The sequence below is a fragment of the Bombyx mori genome, chromosome 1, assembly GCF_030269925.1.
Source record: "Bombyx mori chromosome 1, ASM3026992v2".
In the NCBI taxonomy this organism is placed as follows: Eukaryota; Metazoa; Arthropoda; class Insecta; order Lepidoptera; family Bombycidae; genus Bombyx; species Bombyx mori.
In genome coordinates, this window is record NC_085107.1 from 19,316,068 (window position 1) to 19,332,642 (window position 16,575).

At 34.3% G+C, this 16,575-nt stretch overlaps 1 protein-coding gene across 5 annotated transcripts in view; it reads left to right on the top strand.

The window, feature by feature from the left end:
• LOC101746464 (uncharacterized) overlaps positions 1-15,332 on the top strand; it is an 89,933-nt gene extending 74,601 nt beyond the window's left edge. For all 5 annotated transcript variants that reach the window (XM_038012706.2, XM_062670768.1, XM_038012705.2 and 2 more), the window contains 10 exons: positions 235-389; positions 736-982; positions 2,510-2,730; positions 4,526-4,661; positions 5,246-5,524; positions 6,348-6,535; positions 8,416-8,571; positions 9,424-9,519; positions 10,606-10,677; positions 12,006-15,332. In XM_038012706.2, coding sequence (XP_037868634.1) covers positions 235-389; positions 736-982; positions 2,510-2,730; positions 4,526-4,661; positions 5,246-5,524; positions 6,348-6,535; positions 8,416-8,571; positions 9,424-9,519; positions 10,606-10,677; positions 12,006-12,179 — 1,724 coding nt within the window. In that variant the 3' untranslated portion in view covers positions 12,180-15,332. The remainder of the gene's footprint in view (positions 1-234; positions 390-735; positions 983-2,509; positions 2,731-4,525; positions 4,662-5,245; positions 5,525-6,347; positions 6,536-8,415; positions 8,572-9,423; positions 9,520-10,605; positions 10,678-12,005) is intronic.
• Positions 15,333-16,575: the final 1,243 nt, after the last annotated feature.

Genomic DNA, 16,575 nt, shown 5'->3' on the forward strand with positions numbered 1-16,575 from the left:
TTTTTTGTTCTTTTGAAACGTCAATATAATAATAGTGTCATAATATAGCGTATTGTAGTTTTCAAGCATACAAATTACAGTAGATTAAATTTGGTAAATCAACCAGTAATCAGTAAATAAATAGCTTCAATTAAATCGTAGTGATCAGCTCTGCCCTACTGTATTTCAGATATTCCCTTTTGTAATCCAGCTGTAATTTATGTGTAGAAGTAAACATGCCACTATCTTTTTCAGAATGGGATGAAAACGGCAGGATGTGGCCCCAAAACGAGCAGCTCCGTTGTGTTATCGCTGGGGTCATAGTGGAATTGGCCAGCGCTATGGATACTTTGCCGCTTATCGCGTTGCACGCGGATCGCGTGGCCGTACTGATTGTAGCCGACGCTAAGGTATTAGAATTCAGTTGGGTTAACAATATAATTATAACAATCGATGTGCTCATGGAATAATTGCACATTGAAAAAAGCCATTGCAGTATGTTTTTTAAGCTGCGATAGATATAGTGTTATATAAAAATGATTTACGATCGAAACTCGTTTAAATTATTTCTAGACCGCTCAAGATGAAAAACATTTGATGGTATTTGCGTGTTACTTATACGTCTTTGGCCAACTTTAAAATAATTAATTTTCAGTCGAACACAACTAAACATCACATTCGTAATGTAGATTATGAACTGAATCAGACTATAGCAATGATGAAAAACTACAAAAAAAATCGATTATTTTCAAACAGCGAACGAAAACGGCCATATCGATATCGAACGTGCAAATCGATAATCAACAATACGAAACGGGTCAGTACGACTTCGCGGTCGTCGCGTGCACCCGCGCGGACCCCTCGCCGAGCCCGGACGAGCGCCCGCCCCCGCTCTGGACCATGTTCTCTGCAGACGACGCGTTCGCGACCAAACACGAAAACGCACGAGTGCTTATCAAGATTCAACACGACAACTGGACTGTTTTGACACATACTTTCAAAGGTTCGTATATACAGGATACGTAGCCAATACTAACTGTTTAAGTGATTTTATGACCTGATAACTAAGACCTTTAGGTCAAGTCTTATTTTAATTGTAATGGAAACTTTTTTTATATGAAATATGATACTATGAAATGAAATCGAAATAAAATGAGATGAGATGATATGGGATGAAATATACTCTCATGAAAAATGGTGGTCATTTACTGAGACCTCTTCAGTGGATTTTTTAAGGATCCCAAGAAGTTACGTTCAGCTGCTTTGTTTCATTTTCCCACATTTGTGCACTGTCACAGATTATAAAAAGTTAATAAACCATCGTTATTACACATTTAAATCTGAAGAAATACTAAATAGACAAAATAAAACAAATCACAAAACTTCGCACCTCGCGTTCCCGCCAAAAAGTCCCGTAGCCATACGCGACCTGACCCTTGGACCTCAAAAGACTGTTATTGCCGTCACATTCGTGATGTTATAACTTGTAATTTAACTATATTTTTATCGCTTAGATGGGTGAACAAAATCACACCTTATCTGTATTAAGTGGTTAAGTCCTTAAACATTAACAACGTAAAAGACATTGAGACATGAGCTAACTAAGTCGCAGTTCTGTAGTACAACGGCTTAAGTGTTAGAGATAGGTAGGATCATTGTACCTACCCGTGCGGACTTACAAGACGCCCAACCACCATTAATTACGTAGAATATATGTTTTTGTGGGTTTTTCGATTTTTATTACATTAATAATTAGTCGTATTTATAGTAGAAAGTGGGGGTAGTTTAGTCATCAATTTTCTAGAATACCGTCTTAAACAGTTGTTGACATGCGTAACATTAAGGAAACCGTTAACTTTAACTATTTTTAGTTAACTAAATAGTGAAGTTGCGCCGACATACAATGATTTATATGATAGGCACGCAGGCAGTTCAAAACGTTATAATGACAAATCGAATTATATATGTTTAGTTAGTCTTAGTTACTGTACTTATGGAAGGCAATGGCAAAGGCAATGATGAAGAGAATGGCGTCAGAAACGCTGACGTCATCATTTTAAAAACACTATAGAACCAGCCAATCCGTCATCTATAATAATAATATGTATACGTGTTCACGAAGCAACATCCTATATTGCAAGGCAAAGAGACAACGGTTTGATAAAACTAATAAATATACAGTAATAATGTAATAATATAAAAATGAATTGCTGTTCGTTAGTCTCGCTAAAACTCGAGAACGGCTGGACCGATTTGGCTAATTTTAGTCTTGAATTATTTGTGGAAGTCCAGGAAAGGTCTAAAAGGTTAAAATAAATATGCAAACGCTCGGAATTAATTAAAAATAACAATTTTGTTTTTCCTTCAATGTGTCCCCCGTCGGACGGATTCCTTTTGTTTGTTTTAAGTTTATTTTATACAAAAGCTTAGTCTTTTATTTATCGATTGAGGCACTATGAAATCTGCCGGGTCAGCTAGTAATGTGATAAAAATCTAAGAATTGTATATGTTTTTTTTTGTTGTTGTACAGAACTAACTGAACTGGATTTCCACGTGGGTCCGCTGGCGCTATACATAGAGGACGCCTACGTCACAGCGCTCGTGGAACTGTCTCGTTTGGCTCAGTCAAGTCCTGATGCGGTGACCGAAGCGGCCTCACTCCTAGCCGAAGAACGATCCCTACAAGTTCCCCTGAGGCTCAGACTACTGCACATAAGGCCACTGGATCTGACGCTAACTTTACACACAGCGGTGAGTGCTTGAGAAACTCCGTATTCAAGTAGAACAGTTGGTGCTTATATATAAAGATCAGTTTCGAGAAGATTACTCGGTATTTGTAACAACCACTTTCTTCTGACCCGTAGTGACACGTGTAACCGAATTTGTATAAGATCTACGAATTTCTAAATGTAATCATTGGTATACTTTTATATAAGACTTCAATATGTTTCGCATAAATATATACATAGAAATGACATTTAAAGTATATTTTCATTTCATTTCAATGCAGTTTGAACAGCGCCCCTAGCGGCAAACGTAGGCAATCTTTCCGACTTCATACAATTTTGAAGTGAAACTTCCTTATCGGCGTTGGAAAAAAATTTACCGTCACATTTTTCGGTTACGCGTCACATTTTTCCGTTACGCGCCATCTTTTAATTAACGGCTGTATGTTCTGAAGTATGGATGCGCATTTGAGAAACCGACCTCATGTCTCAAGGTGGGTCACGGAATACATTTTGTAATTGCAATAATCCCAGGTAACCCACTTAATATCACGTGGACCGTGCTATTATTGTTATTACGTAAAATAATAGGAAGAAAAGTACCAGGGTATTATGATATCAAAGAGATGTATTATTATAACTTTACTCTGACGTACAGCCTTCTTTATTAATTAACGGCTGTATGTTCTGAAGTATGGATTCCGATTTGAGAAATTGACCTCATGTCTCCAGGTGGATTACGGAAATCATTTTGTAATTCCAATAATCTCAGGGAGCCCACTTAATAATATCACGTGGACCGTGCTATTTATTACTGTTATTACGTAAAATAATAGGAAGAAAAGTACCAGGGTATTATGATAGCAAAGAGATTTATTAATAATTAACGGCGGTATGTTCTGAAGCATGGTTTCGGATTTGAGAAATCGACCTCATGTCTCAAGGTGGGTCAAACTTCACGAACCTCAGGAACCCCATTTAACACCACGTGGACCGTGCTATTATTATTAATTTATAGGAAGAAAAGTACCAGGGTATTATGATATCAAAGAGATGTATTATTAAAATGCTGTAATAATCTTAGTAGCAAAAAGGTAAAGTGAAATAATTGTATTATTTGTATTCATGTCTATGATAATAAAATCCTTTTGTTTAAACTTTATCTAATTTAACTTTATTTAACCAATTTCTAGAAAGTTGCATGTAGATCATTTTTCGAAAAATAAGGCCATAAACAAGTTTCACTTCTTACGTGTGTACACTAGTACACGCACACATTTTTTTTTTTTAACTTTTACGCTATCGAGAACGTTAAAAAACTCACTAAGCACACTTTTGACAAAACTTTTGAGAGACTTTTTGGCAAGAAAGTTGAGTGAAGTTGTGTGATTTGTTTTATTTTGTCTATGTAGTGTTTCTTCAGGCTTAAATGTGTAATAACAGTAGCTTATTAACTGTTTAGAATCTGTGAAAGTGCACAAATGTGGGAAAATGAAACAAAGCCGCCGAACGTAACTTCTCAGAATCCTCCAAAAAGTCCACTGAAAAATCTCAGTAAATGACCAATTTACTGAGATTATATTTAATCCCATATCATCTCATTTCATTTCATGCTATGTTTCATATTAATCAACTTCATTTTATTTCATAATATCGTTTTTCGTATAAAAAAGTTTTCATTAAAATTAAAATAAGACTCGATTGGTCTTGACTTGACTTGTCTTGACCTGGTATTAGGTAACAGGTCATAAAATCCCTTAAAAAAGCACACAGGTTGTCTGTGCGCGTAAAATGGAATGACAAGATTGAATTCGTCCCAGGTCCGGATGTACATAGCCCTAGATCAGAGTCCGTTGCGACTGAGCGCGTTCGAGTTACGGGACATGATGACGTCAACGGAGCGGTTGACGCACGCGCTCACCGTGCACTACTTGTCCGCCGCCATACTTGGAGCAGGTACGCAACTTCAGTATCTCGAACTGAAGTCAATATTTTGAATACCATGTTTTTTAAGCTTATGGTCTTGAGAGATCATTTCAGCGTAGCCTTAACTAATAGATGAGCTTATGGGACTCAAACCTGATGTCGTTGCCCTCGTTGACTAGCTTAAGCAAGAGCAGTGCTTCGCAGAATCTACCACCGGATCGGCAACGCGAGCCACTGAGAAGATCCGGCGAGACACTCAGTGGGCTGTGTCTGCGGTCCGTTCACTTAGCACACTACTATGTAGTAATATTATATAGTTGGCGTTGGCGTTGTGATATCAGTGTAGGACTGTTATCACTCATCACCACAGTAATCCTGCTGTAATTTATCTTCTGATTTAATTACAATAGTATCGCTTTAAAACATAAAAGCAATAATTGATCGTCTCTATGATAGCACAACAATAAAAGCAATAGAGGTTTACCATTGCCATAATAGTTAGTTTAACATGTCAAGTATGAATCTAACAGATTTCACATAACTTTTAAATTGCAATTTATGTTCTATAAAAATATCAAAAAATTACAGTAATGATTTTGTTAAATTTCCGTTAGGGTGGGTAGTTGGAGGTCTAGAGTTGCTCGGTGCTCCCGGCGCCCTGGCGGCTCGTGTCGGCAGCGCCACGGGAGGAGTTCGAGGAGTGGCGTCAGCGGCTGTGGCCGCCCTACTGAAATCTCTCAGTGCGTGGGCAGGATCTCTGGCCAGAAACCTGGATCTGCTGGCGGGTGATGAAGAGCACGCGAGAAGAGCGGCAGCTGCCAGGAGGAGACCGCCCCCTAGCTTTGTGGCGGGACTCGTCGCGGGAATCACGAATTTTGCTATTAATATTTTAGGTAATATTATAATATCTTATTGGCTATTAATATCTTACTGGTGGTAGGACATTTTGAGTCCGTACGGGTAGGTACCACCACCCTGCCTATTTCTGCTGTGAAGCAACAATGCGTTTCATGTCTATGGGCTCTAACCACTTAATACCAGGTGGGATGTGAGCTCGTCCACCCATCTAAGCAATAAAAAAAGGTAACTATAACTATACTGAGACCTTAGAACTCATGTCTCAAGATGGGTGGCGGTTTTACGTTGTTGATTTCTATGGGATCCAGTAACCACTTAACACCAGGTAGGTCGAGAACTCTTCCATCCAATCTTAACAATAAAAAGATCGAACATTAGTATAGACAGATCTGGATATTAAACAATAAGTATACTAATGAATACTAGTGGTCCCCCCTGTAGTCGAAATTCGATTATAATTAATTGAAATTATAAGTTTGAACATTATTATGATTCGTTGTCGAATTATACTTTTATAATCACAGATTTCGCCAAGACTACACTATAGACAAATATTATTAAAGACAAACAATATTTAATCTATTCTCAATTTGACCGCAGACTATACGCAATAAGCAAAGTTTGACAATAAACAAATAGTATGCAAGCGTGTGTGTGTCAAATACATGGTAGTGTTTTTTTTTATTGATTCAATGTATTTTTTATGCATAATCAAAAAAAATATTAACATTCTGCACTCCTCTATATTCTCTATAAGTGTGAAAATTTCATACTCCTCCGTCCGCACAATTTTCGTAAAGAGAGGTACAAAGTTTTTGCTTCACGTATCAATATACAGATTACTGTTCTTCATAACAGGAGCGGTTGGAGGTTTGGCTCACCATCCCTTGGTAGGGGTAGCGGTGGGTGAAACAGAAAGCGGAGCGACCGCCTTGCGAAGGGGTTTGCTGGGTGCTCTGACGAAACCGCTCAGCGCCACAGCTGACTTAGTGGCCTACGCTGGACACGGCTTGTTGAGACAGACCGGCTGGGACCCAGTGCCTCAGGTAATGTCTAAGAAAAGTATTGACGAATGTCATCTAGCTTATCTATATATTAATTCGTGAATAAAAAACTTTGTACCCCTTTTATACGAAAATTGCACGGACGGAGGAGTTTGAAATATCCCACACTTATAGGGAATATAGAGAAGGAGTGCAGAATGATAATTTTTTTTCAAATTATGCATTATTAATACATTAAATCAACAAAAAAATTACACAGACTACCATGTATTTGACACACACACACACATATGTATATTCTATATTTATTGTCAAACTTTTGTTGCTTATAGTCTGTGGTCAAATTGAGAATAGCTTAATATTTTGGCCTAAAGGTCTAATAACAGGCCATAAACTCCTAAAAAAAAAAGGTTAATATTGTTTATAGTGTAGTCTTGACGAAATCTGTGATTACGGTTACTAGTCTTTCACAATAGAATCATAATAATGTTCAAACTTATAATTTCAATTAATTATAGTCGAATTTCGACTAAGGAGGAACCACTAATACTAACGAACACATTGTCGTATTTGTTAGTAAATATCCGATGTTCCTTGGTTAATAGCATTAACCACGGTATAAAGTCGATGCCTCCAATGAACACTACTCTAACTCAAAATTATGAAATTTTCGTTTGTCATGCAAATCGCTTCACTATGTTAAAAGTATTACAATTATTCATTATTGATGGGGTTCGAAGCAAGAGTAAATCAGCTAGTTACACAAAAAAAAACATAAATATATCTGCAATAATAAGGATTTTATCAACTTTTTTCGTTTAAACGCTCCTCCTGTAAATCTAAGAATTTGGAGTTAGCGTAGTGTTCATTGGAAGCATCGAAGTATGCTATGTGTTACCCCAGTTTACAACTTTTTTTTGCGTAAATTTAATATACTAGTGGTCCCCGTAGTAGTCGAAATTCGACTATAGTTAATTGAAATAAAAAATTTAAACATTATTATGTTTCTATTGTTAAACACTATTATACTTCTTTAATAATACAGATATTAATATATTCTATAATATATAATACAGATTTCGCCATAACTACATTATAGATAAATAATATTAAAGACCAAAATATTAATCTATTCTCAATTTGACCACAGACTTTATAGAATAACAAATGTTTCACAATTGACAATACACAGAGTATATTTATACGTATGTTTTGTGTCAAATATATGGTAGTGTGGGTAATGTTTTCTTTATTGATTTAATGTATTTTTAATGTATAATTTTAAAAAATATATTAGAATTGTGCACTTCTTCTCTATATCCTCTATAAGTGTGGGAAATTTAATCTTCCTCCGTCCACGCAATTTTCGTAAAAAGGGGTACATTTTTTTTTTTGCTACCAAACTGAGAGCCTTGAGAGGCTTCAGCGTAACCTTAACTAGTAGGTGAGCTCACGGGGCTCAAACCTGACGACGTTGGGAACACGAACCCTAGCAAGAGCAGTACTTCGCAGAATCTACCACCGGATCGGAAACGCGACCCACTGAGAAGATCCGGCGAGAAACTCAGTGGGCTGTGTCTGAGGGTTAAGGGGTACAAATTTTTTGCTTCACGTATTAATATATAGATTTCGCATTAATAAGAATACTTGTGTATTTAGTCTATACTAATATATAAATCTACAGTGGTTTTTACGGATGTTCTGTTATAATTACTGAACCATGCATTCGATTGACTTGAAACTTGGTATCCATGTAGAAAATACATGTACTTAGTGGATATTATATTGATGTGAGTGTTGGACTCCCTAATAATGATGACAATCAATAATAATGTTAATTTTAAATGCCCAGCGAAGCGGGCGAATACGGCTAGTGTATTTAGTAGGCGTACCTAAGCAGATACGATTAAATTTATATACAGCCTCGTCCCACTTTACGATCGAACGAGACGGTATCACGGAACGGCTGGCGACGCGACTGCGTGCGGTGGTCGTTTAGGCTAGCCGAGCTGACCGCCCTCTCGGGGTTCGAAGCCTTGCTGGATAACGCGCCGCTGCAGCTACTCCTCACACACAAGGTAACATGTTCAATGCGGGAACCGCTCTATTACTTTACGTTCTAATGAAAACCTGACATGTTTGATCTAGAAATATTTTAACATATTCACTGAAACGATTCGCGTGCCACCACTCGCAGGTTGATGGTACTATATGTTAGGGCCTCTTGTAAGTCCGTACTATCTCAAGGTGGGTGGCGCATTTACGTTGTAGATTTCTATGGGCTCCAGTAACTGCAGATGGGCTGTGAGCACGTCCACCCATCTAAGCATTAAAAAAAAGTCAGAAACTTTCACTTAAGCACAAATCGTCATAATAAATTTGAATTGAATCATAAGAACTATGCCCCCGTCTATCTGAAAATAAATTAAGCAGACAGATGTGCTTAAAAATCGTAGGATATTAAAGAATCCAACCCATTCAAATGGGATATTTTTCTGCAGTAATCGGCAATTATAACTATGTCAAATAAATAAATAAAACATTATTCCTTGACGGTTTCAACTTTGACGGCTTATACATATATGGATAAGATTCATTCATTTCTCTATTGTCATTGTTCAGCTTGCTTCTGAATTATCAGAGGACAGCGGAAATCTTGACAATGGCAATGATGAGTTTTGAATAAAATTGTGAAATTTTAAAATATATTATTATCGACATGCAATAGATGGCGTTAGAGTCGCTTGAACAAATTTCATAAATTAGCGAAGGTCAATAAACTGTTTATGACAACAAAAGTGTAATCATTAAAAATCACAAATTAAAATACCTTTAATTTTTTTTATTCATCTGTTGTCCTCGAGTGAATAGCGTTTAGCGATTTGTGCGTGTGCCGTTAAAAGTGACCAAGACTAAAACTCTGATTACAGTTCCTGGTTGTAGCCGATCCTCAAACGGAACGTATCGTTGAGATGATCGACTTTCGTTTCTGTACTCTGGAGCCTTACCAGGGACCTGTAATACGGGTAATTTTTTACTGCTATAATATAATCTGTAATTCCAGTAATTTTTTACTGCTATAATATAATCTGTAATTCCAGTAATTTTTTACTGCTATAATATAATCTGTAATTCCAGTAATTTTTTACTGCTATAATATAATCTGTAATTCCAGTAATTTTTTACTGCTATAATATAATCTGTAATTCCAGTAATTTTTTACTGCTATAATATAATCTGTAATTCGAGTAATATTTTACTGCAATAATATATTATGTATACTTTTTTGGACATATGGATGGAGGATTTTTTGTTGTGCTAACTAGCGAATGATTAACCCTGGGATCAATAACTGGTAATCCAAGCATCAATTATTTTGTAAGCGTGAGACCTTAAAATAAGCGTGATAATACTGATTTACGATCTGAACCACCGGTAATTGATTATGCAAAGAATCAAATATTGAAGTTTGATTTTTACTCGGTCTTGTCATACCTGCATTGTGAAAGTCACTCGTGAACATGTGTTCAGTACATTACAAAATTGCCTAGTTACAGGATTTGAACACTGACTCAATCACATCGGACGACACGAACACAGAAGTGCACTTAGTGCGAGTCTTGTAACGTTTTCGATAGCGTAAAAGTTAACTGAAATTTGTATGGAGTCGGAACGTTTGCCTACGTTTGCCGCTAGGGGCGCTGTTCCAACTCCATACCAATTTAAGTTAACTTTTTCGCTATCGAGAACGTTAAAAAACTCGTAGTAAGCACACAGATGTCTTATCTTTTAGGCCACGACGACTTTATCATTATTTATTTATATATTATATTATTTATATTTATATTATTCTTGTACATAGGCACCTTACTGCACTGTTTATTTGATTCTAGGTAAAATACATATTGAATAATTTTGGTAACTATATTTTAGGTCATTATTACATATCACTAAAAACCTTAAAAAATATATTTTATTCTATCCTCTATGTATTATCTATTATTATCCACTATCTATAATCTATTCTCTATCCTATCTTTATGTTCACCGTTATCTTTCCATTTCACTATCAATTGTAAGTTCTCTAGTGTTTGTTTATTGTTTTTTTATAGCTTATCGTGACTCAGAGAAGGCAATCGAAGTTGTTAGAGTCCAGGGCGGTGGACGAAGACGACGAATTTCAGGTAACATTTCGCATAGTTTTTTTTTTTTTTCATTAATTAATTCGATCCCCTATTAGGTCTTTATCGATATTAGCAGGCTACAAATTGAGATCACAATTATCATCTGAACATCGCTTCATTCACAAAAATAATTTGGTTATCACCAACCACATCTTTATTCTCAGTTTTTAGTAGTATAAAAATCGAGTTTTTTGTTTTTTATTACCAATAATTCAGACGTTAATGTCGAAGAAAAACTTATTCAAAGAGTCTTAAATAGACTTTTTTATATTAAGAAATCCCACAGACTAAAATCGGTTCTCTCCTCCTACTATACTTCCAGTATTTGTGTAGCCAGATGTTAAATAAATAATAGTTTAAAAAACTAACAAAATACGCTTTTATAGAAAATCCAACTAACAATAAGAAAATAAATTTTAATAAATTTGAATTAAAAATAGTGTAAGAAGAAATGATTTTATTGTAAAAAAAGCGTGGAGTGCATGGTATCAGTAGTTATAAATATTTTATGAAAAGATATGACTAGAAGGGCTATTTTGATAATATCCTGAAAAGCACTATTTTTAATTCAAATTTATTAAAATTTATTTTGATTTTTATTTCTATATAAAATAAATTTAATGTATTTATTAAAATTTACTTTTTACGCAATTTACTGTCCTATTATTTCGCTAACCGAAAACCTTATAAGTTTTACTAAATCCATTAAATAATCTTACTTTAATTTCAAAAAGCATCGAATCAAATATCTATATGTTAAATACGTGAAGCAAAAACTTTGTATCCCTTTTTACGAAAATTGCGCTGACGGAGGAGTATGAAGTTTTTTACACTTATAGAGAATATAGAGAAGTGCACAATGCAAATATTTTTTTTAAATAATGCATAAAAGATACATTAAATCAATAAAGAAAACATTACACACACTACATGCCATGTATTTGACGTACACACGCATGCATACTATTTATTGTCAAGCTTTTGTTCTTCACGTCTGTGGTCAAATTGAGAATAGATTAAATATTGTTTTTCTTTATTAATATTTTTTTATAGAGTAGCCTCTGCGAAATTAGTGATTATAGAAGTATAAAATACAATCATAATAGTGTACAAACTTACAATTCTAATTAATTATAGTCGAATTTCGACTACAGGACCTCGAGTTCTTTTTAATAATTCAATCTTTATAAAGACCACGATAATTGTTGGCAGCCTGAATTGTCTTGTAAACGACTTAGCGTTTTTATGTTATTCTTTCCTTACACGTCTTAATCCATTTAGGTGGTGATATGTAATTTGATTAATAAATATTTTTATTCGTTGAACAGATAAGCGCAGCGGCGATGGCGCGAGTGGCTCGGTACACGGGCACAGAGGGCGCGCCGACCTCGGAGTCCCGGGTTCTATCCCTAGTGCCGACAGCTGGGAGGGCTTATGCTCTCCACGTGACTCTAGCAACGCTTCTACATCACAACGTAGATTCTCATTTCCAGTTATTGTAATTTATCGATGAAACGTCCTTTCTAAATTTTGTCTCGCGAGTTGTAGACGTGATAAAAATATATCGTCTTCTTGCATTAAAACTGTATAATCTCAAAACTTACTAATTTTACAGGAGACTGTTTTAAAGGCTTAACATGTGATATTTTTAATATTAATTATCTTTGCAACATTTTATTTTTTATTTTTAACTAGTTATGTTATCTGTCTTTTAAAATAAGATAAAATTATGTATTAATTTTGTTAATAATAGTCAAAACATAGGTAAACAATTTTTTTTTTTTTATGAAAGCTAAACTACGCTCTTTGGACAGTATTTATGAGAAAATTACTGGTGATACCAAATGATTCCGCATTTTAACACAATTTCGAATATTTTTGATAATTGTACACTTTTAATGCGAAAAGACGATATAAGAGATCCAATTTAGGGATGTCTCAGTCGAACTACTTACTCACTTCGGCTTGTGACGTTTGTTGAATTTGCAAGACATATCAGAGAGTTAAAGGTGATAATTAAAAAAAAAAACGAAAAAGAAAATTTAAACTGGCAATAAAAATTCTCAATTAATCTCTGGTGGTAAACGGAATGTGACGATTTCTGATGACATCGATCACTCGTGAAAATTTCAAATAAATATTGGAATTTATTATGCGCTTTGTTAAACTCATGGAAATAATGAATTTAGTAACGAACCGTGCAATATTAATGTACGCATAACAATTTAGAAGTGTAACTTCGAAATCGCAAGCAATATTTATCTTTAAGAGTAAGATCATAAAGTCCACTTTCATGTGAGTAACGATTGTAGTTCCAACAGCTAGAATTGTAAATAATGCGTTTTAAAAACTAGTCTATCTAGATTTTAACTAAATTTAAATTAAGAAAGCTTGAAGATATCATCCGAACATAATAAAGTATGACAATAACATTAGTCACGGGTATTGTCATTGTTAAAAAAATATTTCTTGAATCGAGTCACTGATTTATGTGATAGGAATAGTTTAAATCGTGACGGCATTTATTATAATCGATTCATTTCAGGATTTTATCCCTTTGTGCCAAAAGGAAAAAGTATTTTCAGTCGGTTTAATTAATGTAGTTTTTCCTGTCTAAATTTAATGATATTTTGTTTTGGAACTATTTCTATAATTAACGTGTTAGAATTGCGTGAATGCGTAGATTTATATAATACGTTTATTTCCAAATTTTCTGAATGACATATTATTTAAATTGTCGTTTATTTTAATCTTTTAAATTTACTTTGAACCTTACTAAGGATATAATAGTATTTATAGCATTTTTTACTAGAGGTACAGTTATAATAATGTCACGTAAAAACCATGAAGTGACCATTCCAGAGGTCGATGCATTGCAGATTGTCTTCTCATTTCTCGACAGATAAAAGAAAAACATCACATAATTTATATTATAATATTCTGGAAACGCATCAATGTCGTATGTATAAAATTGGTATTGCCTGTATATTTTGTAATGATATTTTTTGGTATTAAAAATAAAGATAATTTATGTTAATAACGCAATATTCAGCTCTATGTTGTTTGTTAATTTTTATTTTGTTATAAATAATAGACGACATTAATTCCGGGTCATCATAATTCGTTTGCCAAGCCTCTCTTAAAAAGAGTATATCAGAAACAGCATAATAAACATATAATTTTAATCAATCATAAATTATATCGTACATTCCAATAACTGACTGTGGATCTTATTCATAATTAATTATTTGAACTCGATAAGCCCATCACAAAAATAGCCGTCAAAAAGTATTATTTAGAGTAAAAATTAATAAAACTTTTAGAATGTTTTGCTCATATGGGGCTTATAAAGCTCCCATAACTGACTATGAATAAAACTGTTAATATTTAATTGCACGCATTTGATTACGTTTATTATTTAATAGTTACTAAATAGTGCTTATTAAAAAATTCGCTTTTATTATTGCAATTAAAGTAATTAATGACAATTGAATTGTGATTCGTCGTTGTAAGTATTAGATTCTAGTGAACTTGACTATAGAATTAGTAACAGATCGCTTATAGCTCCTCTTCAATTCAGTTTTACAGTGATTTGGTTAATACTTTGTTTGATATTAAACTTAAAGAAGTTCTTTGGCAAAGCTCATATTTGACTGTCTCTCCTTAGTCAAAAATTTATTTTATGGTCGATTTTGATTTTCACTTATTGCCCCAAATACGTGCATACTGTTTTGTGTACACTCACTTTTTTCACTCATTTTATTGAGTAAATACTTGAAGAAGTTTTTTTTATTAAAAACAGTAAAAATAATACTTGTAAAAAGTCTCAGAAGAAATTATATATAACTCATCGACTGACTCTCTACTTCCAAAAATATCATAAGTATCGTTAATAATAGATTAGATTCACAAATAATATTGGTGTCAAGGGCTCTTTGTTGATAGAAATTAGTGGGAAATTCACTTTGGGAGTGGCTTTTAAATTTAAAAGAAATAAGAAAAACGATTTTATTTAAAAACATCATTGAGACACAAATAAATAACAAACATAATACTTATAGAAGTAGTAATGAAAACTAAAATTTTATAAAAGTATTTTAAACTATCCTTTCGTATATATTATAAGTAAAATGTATTAGCACGAAGTCAGCATTTTCCGGGCGTTGCTTGCTCCTCAATAAAGGCAAGCAGGTGTAAGTAAGTTTTTAATCGTATTCTGGTATATCCTGAAAAGTATTACAATGAAACTGACGTTCTCTTGTGCCAATATCGTAACTACTTGCATATATACTTCCATAAATATTCCATATTTGATATTTAGAAATAGAAAAAGGGTATTGATGCCCTTGAAAATTGTGTAAATTTTCTCTGTGATCGACTTGGTCACGGACTGACCGTATCGAGATCAGTTGGTGACCGCGTATTAGCTCACTCTATAATGGCACATACTTATATCACAATTATATTACAATAATTATTTGTATGTGAAACGAAAATTTTAAATTTTTGTCCTCAAAAGAAAGTATACCAAAATTATAAAATTATTTTATAAATATAATTTTTATGAACGACTTCTTAAATTTACGTTAGATTTAATGTATAAAAAAGTTGTGTGTTTTTTTTGTGAAATTAAAAATAAACGTGTTTGAAGCGATTTTGCATATGTTTTATTTATTTATTTAATGCTTTTTGTGGCGTCGACAAAACTAGAAACACAGTAATTCTAACAACATTAATATTATTAATCAAGAAAGAAAGGGCTCATTTTGTAGATCCAACAAGATTCCTTGAGTGAAAAACACTCTGAAAGTTTAAAACCACAGTATCGTGTTCAGTGGAATAAATGCAGAGTGTTTATGCTATGCAATTGATACTTCGACTTCAGTGATGCAGTGATGTTTATAAGTTTCGTTAACCACTTAATAGTAAGTTTACCGTAAATTTGTCTACGACTATAAATAAACAAATTCATAAGCACATTGTAACAGAGTTGCCATGAAGAACAATAAATACAAATTACACTTCTTACCATTTAACCCTTTTCTAGATCAATCTTGACCGCAATTGCACTAATAGGCAATTTAAATTCGACTTTGAAATTTAACTGGCTTGACAGTTTCTTGACGAGATGCACCTTGCAATTAGTTGTCATTGAACACGATTACGGCCAATCAAAGATAAATCGATGCACAGTAGAGTGAATTGACGTCAAGGCGTTGACTCTACCGTTGGCCAGTGTTGACAGCCGGATGGAACCATTAACATTACTAGTTGCATAAAGGGTTGGACGATCAATCATTGCAAATTCAATTGAAGGCCCATTCCATCAGAGCGTCTTCGATACAGGCCACACTGATTAATGACACTGTAAATTGGCAATGCGATCGTTTCTTGGAGCATCTACGAGTATAATGTTTTACAGATGATTTCATGAAATTAATTGGCCTATATTTTTGAGCTTAGGTTCCCCGACGATTATTATGATTCAATTTTGACATTATTTATAATTCGAGATGTATGGGCAGACGTCAATTCTAATGTGAAGAGCGGAAATGTGATGTTTCGAATTTGTCATATTCTTTTTTTTCCTACTTATTCTAGTAACCTCGAGCGGCTATTCTAGATTCACCGAACTAGTAGGTGAGCTCAAGGGGCTCAAACCGGGAGTGTTGCTAATACTGGCCCTAGCAAGAACAGTGCTTCGCAGAATCTACCACCGGATCGGAAACGTGACCCACTGAGAAGATCCAGGAGGAACTCAGTGGGCTGTGTCTATGGGTTCATTCGCTCGTCGAGCCCTTCGTCGCAAGCGATGGGTTATCCGTGGACGGTGACCGGTGCTTGTGGTACCTAAAAGCACCGTTAATGGATCGGGAGGATGCGTAATGACGTGTTTAG